The sequence below is a fragment of the Halictus rubicundus genome, chromosome 2 (assembly GCF_050948215.1).
Source record: "Halictus rubicundus isolate RS-2024b chromosome 2, iyHalRubi1_principal, whole genome shotgun sequence".
NCBI lineage: Eukaryota > Metazoa > Arthropoda > Insecta > Hymenoptera > Halictidae > Halictus > Halictus rubicundus.
In genome coordinates, this window is record NC_135150.1 from 7,925,181 (window position 1) to 7,938,896 (window position 13,716).

General features: G+C 33.4%; 1 protein-coding gene across 3 annotated transcripts in view; it reads right to left on the bottom strand.

Annotated features, from left to right (window-relative positions):
• Positions 1 to 13,716, bottom strand: part of LOC143364453 (synaptic vesicle glycoprotein 2B) — an 81,990-nt gene that overhangs the window by 12,385 nt on the left and 55,889 nt on the right. For all 3 annotated transcript variants that reach the window (XM_076804799.1, XM_076804800.1, XM_076804802.1), the window contains exons 2-4: positions 4,577 to 4,815; positions 1,769 to 1,828; positions 1,613 to 1,696 (exon numbers count right to left, since the gene is read on the bottom strand). In XM_076804799.1, the coding sequence (XP_076660914.1) occupies positions 1,613 to 1,696; positions 1,769 to 1,828; positions 4,577 to 4,613 (181 nt within the window). In that variant the 5' untranslated portion in view covers positions 4,614 to 4,815. The remainder of the gene's footprint in view (positions 1 to 1,612; positions 1,697 to 1,768; positions 1,829 to 4,576; positions 4,816 to 13,716) is intronic.

Below are 13,716 nucleotides of genomic sequence, written 5' to 3' on the forward strand. Positions count from 1 at the left end.
ACGTTCCTAGTACTTTTTTTAATCCTATTCATAGCTTTTTCAATCTTTACAATAAAGAAATTCAAGGTGACTTTTATATTTTGATAAAAAAGAAATATTATTATATTGTATGCTACTCTCGAAATCATGCGACTTTCATTTGAAACAATTTTTCATATACCAGATAGTTTACATGTAATTTAGGTGGCACACTTGGCTGAGTTACCCTGTATATTGGACGACTGCGTGGAAAACTGTCAATCGCTGGTGTACAGTGTTTCTCTTGCCGGTGGCGCGTACAGTCATTCCCATAATTGATGGCATACACTTTAAATCAGAATAATTTTTCTATATATGTACCAAACGACTCCAGTTTTCCTGCCAAGCGAAATGTGTAATGAAAATTTTCGAAAAATTGTGTTTAGCCTAAATTACGAAAAAAAATATAGTAGAACTTTCAACAACTTTTTTATTTGAACTCGCAACGAAAATTTAAAGAATGTGTTTTGTATACATTACATGCTGAAAATTTCAGTGAAATCGGTCAATTGGTTCACGAGTTATAAACGATTGAAAATTGCGAAAATCGTTGAATGATAGAATAAAACGGCAAATAATGACTAAAAATCCTGAAAAAACTGTAATTTTTACAATTATTAATCGTTTATAACTCATAAACCATTTAGTCAATTTCGATGAAATTTTCAGCATGTGCATAATTCGTATTAATCTACAAATCACATTTTTTAAATTATCGTTACAAGTCCAAATAAAGAAGTAATAATATTCAGAGGCTACATAACTTTCTTCGACTAAATTGCTTTCGATACAAGATGACTCAGAACCGGCTTTCGTCGTATTTCGAATGAAGAAGAAGAAGAAGAAGAAGAAGAAGAAGAAGAAGAAGAAGAAGAAGAAGAAGAAGAAGAAGAGGGGATAGCATTTTCTTATTTCGAAATAAAAAGCGTCGTCTTATAATGGAATAAAATTGTACATATTGACGGTTGCTCGAGCTGATCCCCACCGTGACGGGTCACGAATGACTCCGGCATAGCATACGGAGGGTTAACAAAACATTTTAACAGTAAAGGTAGACAGCGAGACGAATGGTTTTAGCGAACGTGTTCCCTAGTTCGATTTTCTAAAGCGATTTTCATAAATCGCTTCCACTGCATTTTCTTACAGCTTAATATCTTGAAACCATATTCTCAAAGCATTACAGTGAAATACGAATATTCGGTAGTTTATTCGAAAGAAGTGCTGCGACAAAGTATAAAACGGAGTGTTAGGCACTCACGGTAAAGGCTCATCATTATATCATAATACCACATGGTGCCCTTCTGTTACAGGGACCTCTCTAGATGTATTATACAGGGTGGCCCACATAAGTAAGGCTACTTTAACGACTTATTGTTAATTTTCAAATAGAAGATACCTAAAAAAGTAAATTGTTACTGGTTGAAAACTTTCTGAATTTGTCCATAAAGCTTTAGCATTTTTTATCAACCTAAAAGGAGGACTTGATTGATAATTGGAGAGCATGCATACCAGTTGAAGGCAATTAATTAGAAGAAATTGTTGGTAGTTTGTTTTGCATAAAATTACACAATATTATATGGAAATTAGGACTTACCGGTAAGTTCAATAGCTTTCTCGAAATCTGCTTTAGCGTAGGATCCTTTCTCGGGATCAAGGGTCTTGCCCTTTGTTCCAATACCTGCGCAAAAAGGAAATCATCCGTTTAAAGGTTTGACGAGCAGAGAAGCTCGTTCAATTAATTGCTACTTACGGGCAAGTTCGAGATCCTTGGAGCTACAGCCGTTTAGCCGCTCGTCTTTTACATCACACTCTGAAATGGAAAAGTTCAAACAACTATAGTGTCTTTACGCCTTCGGTCCATCTCGTTCACATTAACACCCGAACCTATTACGGGCTCGCTAACTGTAACTTATCGCTTCGCGTTTAAGGAGTGACAAATATCGACGGAAACTATTAACCTTCTCCAGTGAATTACAAAGTTTAGTTAACCATAACGGACGTTTCTCGGATCGTAGCACACAGAATGATCGATTCCAAATTCGATTGAGTCAAAAGTAGGCTTTTGCACCTCTGAGAAGTTCGTCAACCGATGGCTCGTGTTTCATCGAGTTACATTCATATCTTGCGTAAGAGCTTCGTGGGCTTTTGTTAACAGTATGGGCACATTTTATTTGAAATAAGATAACAAATAATCAAAAGAAAGAAGAAAAAGAAAAAGTATTTTTATTTTTTGTTTTAATGAATGATTTCTAAATAATCTTTGTATTTCAAATACTTCACTCAAATAAAATAAATCATTTTACTTAAAACATTGAACTAAATTAATTGAGAATCGATGGAGTTAACGAGAATGTTTTCATATATTTGTGCGCATGACACACGATATATACGTATAGAAATCTATATTTCGGACGCAGGTAACATGATAGAATTAGAAAGTATTTGAGATTTTATTTGAAACAGTACTTGATATATTTCAAATAACGAAATAAGCTGTAGAAAAATTTTTGTCTGCTCAAATCAACTAACATACGATTATTTCAAATAGCATGTAGCCAGATAAGATAATATATTATATCTTAACTATTATTTTTCAAATAATTTGAACGCTCAAGAGCCCAAGTCTGTTTGCTAGCACTACAAACCTTTACCTTCTCGAATATGTATGTATGAAAATATTTGTTGAACAGAAAACAAGTACGAGAAACTAAAATTACATTTGTAACTTAATTTACTGCTACATCAAGAAATATTGGAAGTAGTATTATTCAGAAACAATAATAAGCTTTCAATGTCCTGAATCACTGTATTTTTAACGCAACTGCAGCTACAGGTTCGAATGAGAATTTTGCAGATGTCATTTCTTCTATTTTCATTTTGTACGAAAAATATTCGTTGAATTTATTTCTTCGAAGTATACACGAAGCATAACCGTTTATTTCCATCTTTGATTTAACTCAAAGCTTCTACTTATTAAAAACATGAAATTATGGATAAAACACGATTCGTTGAGGTGTACTACTTCAGAGGTGTGTACGAGGGTTAATGAAGAAATAATTTTCGTGAAGCTTAACAAAGAAAAGAGTAAACTTAGATTCAGTTTTGTACTCGACCTGTTTCTTTCAATCTCCAGCAGGCATTAACATAAATGAAAGTAGATTTTATTCTTTCTTCGAAACCTTTTAATAATGTCGATACACAGTGTTTACTCTACTATATACATCCCAAATGTCTAGCCGATAAAAGTCCCAGAACTATCCTCACTGCCGCGGGGTACACCCTGCGAGGAACCGCGAACCGAGGCCTCTAGCGCTTCGCTGTCCTTTTCTGAGTTCGGCGTGAATCAAAGAATAGTATCTCGTGACCGATATATGTCCCTAGCTAGACCCGTGTTTTGGACATATATCGAGTAAACACTGTGATTATCAATGATTCCAGTGTACACAGCAATCTTTTGTAAGTGACGAGTAATAACAGATATTTTTCATTGAGTAGCAATTAAATTGTGATTATGTTTTCTTATTTTATATTTTGCACTTGCAGTTCAAATCAAAGTAAAAGATTCTGTAATCCTAATGAACGGGAAACTAATTAAAGCAAAATTGGGTAGCTGTAATTCGAAACACTAGAGCGATTAGAGATTAGACGAATTGAAGAGTATTGATATATTTCTTTCTACCTGCTAAAATAGACCTTGATCTTTATTCAAAATAAAAATTTTCCAAATCAATTGTGAGAAGTAGAAGTTAGATGAAAACGTATTTCTGTTAATAATTTTAATAAGTTGAAAGTAATGTAACGAGACCAGTCCTTCTAACGTTTTTACAGTTTTGTGTTTGACCACTCCATTTTTGTTATGAATGCATAAAATCTAGAATCTAGTTATTGAACAGAGAAAGAAAGAAATTGACAAGTAGCTCCTATTCCTAGTAATTGACGCAGACAATTTTTCTTGTCTATAAAGATTCGCGCTCTGGTCGTGATATTAATATCAAGCGTGGCATAACAGTTCAGGTGTTAAATATTCAAGTGATGTAATAAATATTTCCAATAATGTAACTAGCAATTAGGTACAGTAGGACTTCGATTATCCGAACCTCTGATGTCCAACATGCTTCCAAAAGGTCATCCATATTCAATACTAATTATTATACAAATTAATAAAACTTGAATCCAGCATTATAAACGAGTAACTGTTTTAGCACCAGGCTTACGGGGCACTAAAAATTACTATTTTACATTACATTATAAAAAGATCAAAAATGTATTTATCCAAAATTTGTAGCCATTCCTTTTATGAGATTAAACCGAAAAAAATAAATTTGTTGAATAATTTCTCATGGATGCATCTTTACAACAATTGTAAATTAAAAATATTCGAACCCGCCATTTCGATGGGTAAACGTATTCGAACAATCATGTGACCCTGTTTAGTATAATCGAGACTCTACAGTCATTGAAAAAAATGTAACTTGCATTCGGTATGGACGAATCGTGTGTTAGCATGTTGAAAGCATTATGTTCGTGTTTGTTTGAATAAAAATTTCGGAATACGTACTATGATTGTGCTTAGAGCCAGGTTCACTCTCTACCATTCTACGATATCGACGCAGTTGGGTGAATCTGGCGTGGTGATAGGGTCAGCTAAGAAACCTTCGTTCTCGATGATGGGCTTCGATCGATATTAAATTGATCTCGTTCTCGCGGTTTGTTGGATCTCGGCGAATTCTTCCTGCTGAATCTGGGCTGATCTGTTGCTGCTCGTCGGCGGGGCTAGGTTCTGCGCTCACTTGCGAGCTGTAACACGACGCAAAATCAGATCTGTCGTTACATAAGTGAAAAAGTGACGCTTATGCCAGCGGATATTCATGGTCAGACGGGTTGCAAAATTTTTCTGGAGACATTAACACGCCGCGCGAGTGCTCGCAGCCGCGTACTCTTTTAACCCTTTTGCACTCCGAATCCTTTTTCGATTTTGCTGTTTTAATTAAACTGTTTCATTTAACGCTTCACTTAACCGGAAAATTTTCTAGCAGTCTCTTTGAAACTACGGATCAACAGTTGAAAATTTCTCGAAAAATTGTTTAAAAGCAACTGCAGTTTCCTCTATAATTCCAACAAATTTTAGAAATATTACAATGCAACATCTTATTTTACATCTTTTGCATATAGCTCAGTTGTTAAAAAGCCAATTGAGATAGGGTTCCGGGTAGGTACAGTGTTAAAATGTACATCAAAGGACAGTTCTTTCATTAGTACTAATTGGAAACAATTTTTTTTCACTAATTGCAAATGGCTATATATTAGATTGTTGCGTATGAGATGTCTGATTTCTAACGGTAACTTTAAACAAATATACTTATTGTAGATGAATTTCAATCTACGTTCTTCGTGTACAGGGCGGTCCAATTGTTTCAGGTTATAACTCCGTCACCAGTGCAGCTGCAGAAAAATGTCGAAGGACAAAGATGGTGGTAATGATAGTGGTTCAAAGAGTACTACATTCGTTGAGCAATGTTTTTTTTAGAAGTGCAATAGTGCACGTGCATTCAACAATTGTATTATTTTTTTTAACGGAAATACGTATGTTTCTTGCATAGTTGGATTTTCTTCGCTATTCTACGTGAAAAATTATTGGGTGACAATGGTCAAACAATTATTAGTTATCGAGATATTTTTAAAAAATGACTATTGAACAAGATGCTCGAACTTTACGATGCTTTTCCGTTACACTGTTTTTCAAGGTCAAAAACTGAACAATTTTGTTTGGATTGCATCGTATTATATTCATCACAAGGATAAAAAGCGCAAAAGGAACCAATCGTTCTCTTAACAAATTATGATACAGTTTTTTCATTATCAAATTGATTTTATTTGTATTATATATTCGATATATTTCACGCGCCATGAAATCATTTCCGATGGCTTCATCAATAGCACTCTATACATATAAACTACATCTAACTGAGAAATGAAAATATAATATAAATAAAGCCACAATGAGCTTTACCATAATTTTTTAAGAGAACGATCGACTTTTGACCGATGGTTCCTCTTGAACTTTTTATCCTTGTGATGAATAGAATACGATGCAATGAAAACAAATTTTTGGCCTTTTGTCCTTGAAATTCAAGGTCAAAGTTAATTTTGCGGCACGTTTCTTACATCAATTTCCACCAATCTGAGCGTATAGAATCTCGCTAGGATAGTCGCGACGTATCATTTATATACACCCTGTACACATTTCAGATCGCTTTACAATTGTTTTCATAATTGAGTTAAGGTGATTTCTGGTTATTGTTGCATATTGCAGACCTCTTCTGTATCCTCTACACAATTTTTGAGAATATAAAAGATCTTCTTAGTCGGTTTTTGTTATGTCGACAATTAGGAAATTGTCATACAGTGTTTCAGCATCTTCTTCAATAAAGATATTTTCTTAAAATATCTCGACAATTGTTTGCAAAAGTTTTGTTACGTAGAATGACGAGAGAAGTTCAGCGATCCAATGATATGCATTTCCATTAAAACAAATAATACTGAATGCGCGTGCACCATTGCACTACTAAAGGAACATGGTGTTACGGATATAGGACCGTTTGAATCATTCATCTTTCTCCTTTGACATTTTTCTGTAACTACACTGGTGACGGAGCTATAACCTGAAACAATTGCATGAACCACCATGTGTAATAAGCCTGTAGACTGCAATAGTATTTCTTGGTGAAGACGGTTCATAATATTTGCATTCTGAAATCGAAGATTTCTTATGCAACAAGCTCATACAAACACGTATGTTGCTTATCTATGTGATTGTAAGTGAAAAGAAAATTAATATATTATGAAATAGCGAGTCACACTCGACGTAAGAGTGCAAACGTTTAAGCTTAGCCCCAAGTATATGCGAAGAGGACATCTTGAATCCTGATGCAGGATTCAGTTCACTTTGCGTCAATGGAAAGAATCCTAGATAGCTTCTTTAGTTCCGTATTGTTAATTAACCAGTGTTTAAGTAAACTGAGAGTCTTTTGGCAATTGATGGTATCTTTGTTTATGGTTACGTTTACTATTATTTTGTCATGTTAAGATTTGTATGCTTACGTATTTATGTAAAATTTTGGACGATTCGGTGGCGAATTAAAATATTTTAAGTTAGACGATAGATATTAGGTAATCCCAGAAGTAATGTCGTTTTTTAACCAATCAGTATAATCAATATAATCATCTTACTAGATTTTCGAAGCCTTTCCAACGCTAAATACTTCCTGAACACTGTAAACTCATTAAATACAATTTTTAATACATTTCAGCTTTGCAATTCTGAATTTTGCGCTATGCACTGCATTCATATTTGCTGAAATGTAGTTACGTTTCTTCGAACAGTTCCAACAATCGATCGCGAATAGACATTGATCTTGGCTCGTGGAAGATCAAGACGAGATCCACGTTTATTTACTTTTATATCGAAACGCATGATCCTACGGCGGGCGGACGAGATCACGTGCCAGAAATCAATATCGAGGGGTTAAGCAGGGCTAATTTGTAATTGCACTGATAATGGACGTGGGCCGTAACGATTTGAAAGACAACAATTTGGTGGTTTCCCAACGATGGAGATAACAATAGAGTCTGTTTACAAAGCGGCTGCAGAGAGGGACGTGATTCGCATTGCAGAGAATTTGATCGTCCCCCAAGAGATAATAAGAGTGTTATTGGAACACTATGCCATGGAGAGAGTTAAGCCGTAGATACACGTTTTGAAACAGAAATCAAATTTCTTTACGTTGGTATCGAAAAGTATTACGAATCAGAGATCGAAAGAGTTATGGAACAATTTAGTAGGTTCTTTTTGAAATATATATCGTTTATGTTTTGAACATTTTTCCATTGTATTATACAGTAAAGAGCATAACTGATTACACACTATTTGGAACAGCATAACTTTTTTCAAATTATACCAAATGACTTTAGTGTTTTTGAGAAGTTAGGATTAGTTTATTACACGGAGTGTAAAACATTTTTGAAAGAAACTTAAATTGGTCGGAATCGCGAAAGAAATAGTAAAAGTTGATATTTTCAGCTTTTTTATCTGAGCCTGTATTGAAAATTTAAAAAACATGTATGATTCACTCGAATAAATTATACCCATGCTGAAAATTTCACCGATATTGGTTAATTCGTTTACGAGTTGTAAACATTTCGATGTTTAATAATTCGAATTCATAGAAAATCGAACTCAAGACTATGTATGTACTGATTAAAAGCGACGAAATTTTTCGGTGAACCTTATTAGGTAATTATTACTTATAAATTATTATTAGGCAGTAATTGTTATTAGACTGCGGATTTTATGCATTTATGATAAAATTGTATCAAAACAGTGAGAATATCAGGCGATTTGAAGAACATGATTATATTAATTGCAACTTATTAATATTATTAAGGGAAAAACAATTGAAAAAATACAGAATCTCTCAATAATTATTTGTTTTTTACCCTAAGTACCCTTATAGTCTCTTAATTCAGGATCTCTCATGTTATAACTAGACTGCGGATTTTATGCAGTTATGTCAAAAATATGTAGCTGCAATTTAAAATAGTAAAAACATTAGAAAAATTAAAGAGTGCTGTAATACTATTTTCAACCTATTAAACACATTAAGAATTTAGTTTACTCTTGTTCCTGGAAATCAGATCGAAAATTTTTATTTTGCATAAAAATCCGCAGTCTAGCTATAACCAAGTGTAAACCATGTGGTCGTTAAGGACCTCGCTGTTAATGCGACCATGCTAAAATAAACTGAAAATAAAAAAAACTAATTATTACATTGTATGCTACTCCTACAACTTTTGTTTCAACCATTTTTTTCATATACCAATTGATGTAATTTATGTTGCACACTGTAGCTGAATCAACCTGTATACTATCGACAATAACTGAAACTAATCTTGGAGCTAACTGTGAGACATTCTCGAGATAAACTGAACCAAGTGGAGGAAGGACACGCATATCTCACGCTTAGTGAATCAGAATATATTCTGCAATTACACGTTGCTCCTTGCTTCGCCAAGGCATTGCGGCAACTAATACTTTTTCGGAAACAGCAGCCACCCTTGGCCGTTCTTGAGACCGGGAAGCTGACCAATACGTCCGTGACATTTTTATACTCCATGTTTGTTTCGAATCGAAAGGTTCAGCTAATTTGTATGCCTGTCCGGTGAGTGAATTGTTTTTTACTTGTAGGAAATCACAAACTTTCGTGTTAACTCCTTGGCGTACAAATACGTCTCGGATAGGTCATGGTGTTGTTTATAATCAGATCTTTACGTAAAATAAAAGTTGTCTGCATTAATTCGAAGAAACAGAAGCTAAACAAAATTGTCATTCTTTCTTTAACAGTTTTAACAAAATGAAAATAATACATCGTTATTCTACATTTCTTTTAATCCTGGTACTGTTTTAATTTTCATGTACAGTGGTTACTCTATATATGTCCCAAAAGTCTCACAACTATCCCCACTGCCGCGGGGGGCACCCCGTGAGGGGCCGTGAAGCTTGAGAGACAGAAGTTTGAGTGTAACATAATACGGATCGGTTATATCAGTGGTATACGTTCGACGTGGATCAAAGAATAATATCTGTTATCCGATATATGTCCCTGGCTAGTCCCGTGTTTTAGACATATATCGAGTAACCACTGTACTCATTTTTGTCATAAATGCCTAAAATCCGTCTATTTATGAGATTGTACACATTGAAGTGAAATATCGTCATATCGTTTAATAACAGCAAAAATCACCGGTAACACGCAGTATATGTACATATAGTCTATTATCATCCCAGAAACATATTTCTTTCGAATTTATACGAAAGTTCATTATTAAACATACACAAATGATAAATTTTGGTTTAGCTAATAGATTGTAATGAAAACTAATTTTCAAGTTTGGTAAAAGAAATTGTGTCTGTTATACATGTATGACCGACGTTGCGCTCATGTTAACACTCGGATTGTTAATTTACATGTCAAGGGGTTAATTTCAGATCGATATTGACAGCTTTGTGTGCGTGTTCTTGTTTTCCAGACTTTGATATTAATCATAGAAATTGAAGAAAACTGAAATTTGTATTTTTTTATATTTCCCGATATAATAATTATCGTTTATTACTAAAATGATAATTTATTTGGTTATTCATTAGTCGCGAAATTGTTTTTTTTCACTGAAATTGAAAATTGCCTTCCTGTTCTACCTGTAGACTTTAGAGGCTAAAGCGTGTTTTTATTTGTATATGTACTATCGCAAATAAATATTTATATAGCGTTTAAGCTGAACGGTATGCAATCTTATTAATTGAGATTTTTTGAGAATTAAAGGATGATTAAAAATTTTAAAAAACATTATCAACTTATTTATTTGAATTTATCAAAATTTCTTGAAGCTTTTATAACGATATGTACTTGAATGAAAAAATTTATTTCATAATTTCTAGTGGAAGGATCTTTGTATTAGGTCGTTGCATATGAAGTGACCGATTTCAAAATGCAAATTTTATATAGTGTTTTAATCAAGAAATACTATTATAATTTACAGGTCTATTATGCATAATAAATATACATGTATACTATTTAAAGATACAAACCTAATCTTTCAAGTCCTACCTTCAGTTTCTATCTGTATATCCAACTTTACTTTTAAATGAAGTTTATTTCAACATCGGTCAATGTGATCGACGTGTATTCTCTTTATATGAGCGAAAAAATAAACATATTGATGACAACATTATGTAATGCTCGGTCCAAATGTGGTAGTAAATAAACGCACTAGTAGTCAATGATAGAAAAAGCTGAAAAATATAGATAATAATCTAATAAACGAGGGAAGTGAACAACCAAAAAATTCAATATTTACCATACTATAATCGAAAAACTCGTAATTTTTTGACAGAATATGACGATTACTAAGTTAATCAGTAAGTTTTATGTAGAAAAAATGATGTTTGTTTAAAGTTACTGTTATGAATCGGACGTTTCATATGCAACGACCTAATAATTTACATAATTATAAAATAAAATATGTGGAACAGGTCGTGGTACGATTAGTGTTAACTATTTTATACAAATCTGAAGAAGGAAAAAGTTTTTTGTAACGATTATAGAAGATTCCTCGTAATAAACGTGACATAATAACGCAACCAAGTTTCGTTAATATGCTCCTCTTCTTGTATTGTAGAATTGTGCACGCGCCATAGATGCATACAGATTCGCGGGATACTGATTGCCTCTAACGAAAGAGCGATTGCGCGATAAAAACGATGAGGTTATTCTTTGGTTAACAACACTATGATGGTCGACAATTATGATGGTCGTTTTCAAGATAAATCATTATAATCATCAATCTCATTAATGCAACCAAGGTATCGTTGATGAGTATGGGACGATGCACTCCTTGCATCATTCATTGTTCGGTCGAATTTTTCAAGTTACACCGAAGCATTATGTCCGAAATATTACTGCAAACTGTTGCAAGCATAATATGAATGCAGAATAAAAAATTTTTTGTAGCACAGTGGGTAATCAAATTATTATGAACAGATGGAAAAATTGCATAGAGATAACTATCTTTAAAGAAGTCTGTCTTTATCAATATTATTTTATTATAATAATGTAAAATATTACAGTATACTTTTAAATAAATTATTCGTTATTAAATAAGATAAAATATAATTGTTTTTTTAAATCTACTTAATGGGTGTTTACTAAAATCATATGTTACTAGAATCATAGGTTATTAAAAATATAACAATATGTGTCATAATAAAAGAGGTATTACTAAGTACAATTTTAATTTGTTTTGTTATCAAACTTCAAATAAGTAGCAATTTCAAAGTCTTCATAATAATTTGATCTATTATATCAACATAAACTGTTTGGGAACTGTCCAAGCTATTTAAATGTACAGTGCTGTGTTTATACCCCTCGTGTACTATAATGAAGAAATAATAGAGTGTACTGGAACGGAAAAAATGTTGTTCCCGCATGAAATCACAAAGCCATGACCTTGAATTACAGATGACTGCACCCGTTTAACACACAAATAGAACACGTTACGATCGCTTTAATTATTACGTGTTCCCACAATTCTATTATGTTCGACGTAATGATCCGATGCACGTAACCGTCTGTGTTCGCCACTGTTTTTCTTCTTTCTGTGTTACCATCGATCGAATAAAATCCCATGACTTTTTAAGAAAGCATTGTCACGGATGAAATGACCGGAAGCCTGTATGTAGTGATGAAGATAATCAGAAGATATCAGTATACGACAGATTCGGCGCGAATCTGAAGTCAGCAAAAGTAGTGCATCACGAATTCTCACTGATCACAAATATCATCCGTACCACATTAGCCTTTACCAGAAATTAAATGACATGGATTATGTAAATCGTGTTAGATTTTGTGGATGGGCTCAAGAGCAACTACAAATCAATCCACTCTTTTTCTCTTTAATACTATTTACCGATGAGGCTACTTTTACCAGCACTGGGCGTGTTAATTTACATAACACGCATTATTGGTGAGTAAAAAATCCTCACTGGCTACAAGATGCTAGTCCATTAATGTGTGGTGTGGAATCATAGGCCAAGAAATAATTAGGCCTTATTCCATTGACGGCACTTTTACTGGTCAAAAATATGATACGTTCTTAAGAAATACATTGTCAAATTTATTAGAAAATGTTCCATTAAGCGTTCGTCAGACAATGTGGTATCAGTACGATGGATGTCCAACACACTACGCTCGAAGGGTGAGAAGTACACTTAATGAAATATTCCCAAATCGATGGATAGGACGCGGTGGCACTATTTACTGGCGAGCACGAAGTCCAGATTTCACACCCCTAGATTTTTTCTTGTGGGTAACATTGGAAAATATTGTGTACCGAGATGCACCAACAACTCCGGAAGATATGAAGCAACGAATTATCGCAGTGTGTGCTACAATAGACGCTCCAACAATAAGACGTCTAAGAAACGCAACAGATCAAAGACCACAACGTTGCATCGCTGCAGATGGCCATTTCGAACATTCTTCATGAAAACAGTAAAATATCTCAGCAACGGTAAGTTTTAGGACAAATACACTTTAGTACTTTTATACTCGGAATACGTCAATCTATCGAAATCAACCATAAAAAATTGGACATTCCACTTAAAAAAACAAAGGTGACCTCTATATCTTCTCGACGCCTCCATTTGCAAGAATATCATTTATACCATATTATGTAGTTTCTTAAACCAACAACTACAACAACTACAACTACTACAACTACAACAACAACAACTACTACTACAACTTCTGTAAGTAACATTTTCTCGTATTGTTTGAAATAACCAAGATATTCAAGTGGACAGAGCTCGTGGGACACACTGTATATATATATATATATATATATATATATATATATAATGAGGAACCTACGATATATAATTTCAAAAGTAAAATACTTTTATTTTGACAATCAGAACCAGGAAGTCAAATATTTATATTTCAAGAATCTGAATCGTAAAATAAAATATTTCCAATTAACAATCTGAAACACAAAATAAAATATTTTATTATAATATAATCTGGCATAAAATAAAATACTTATAAGTAGTGCAGTTTTCTCAGTCCATTCTTTTGATCTAAAATTGAA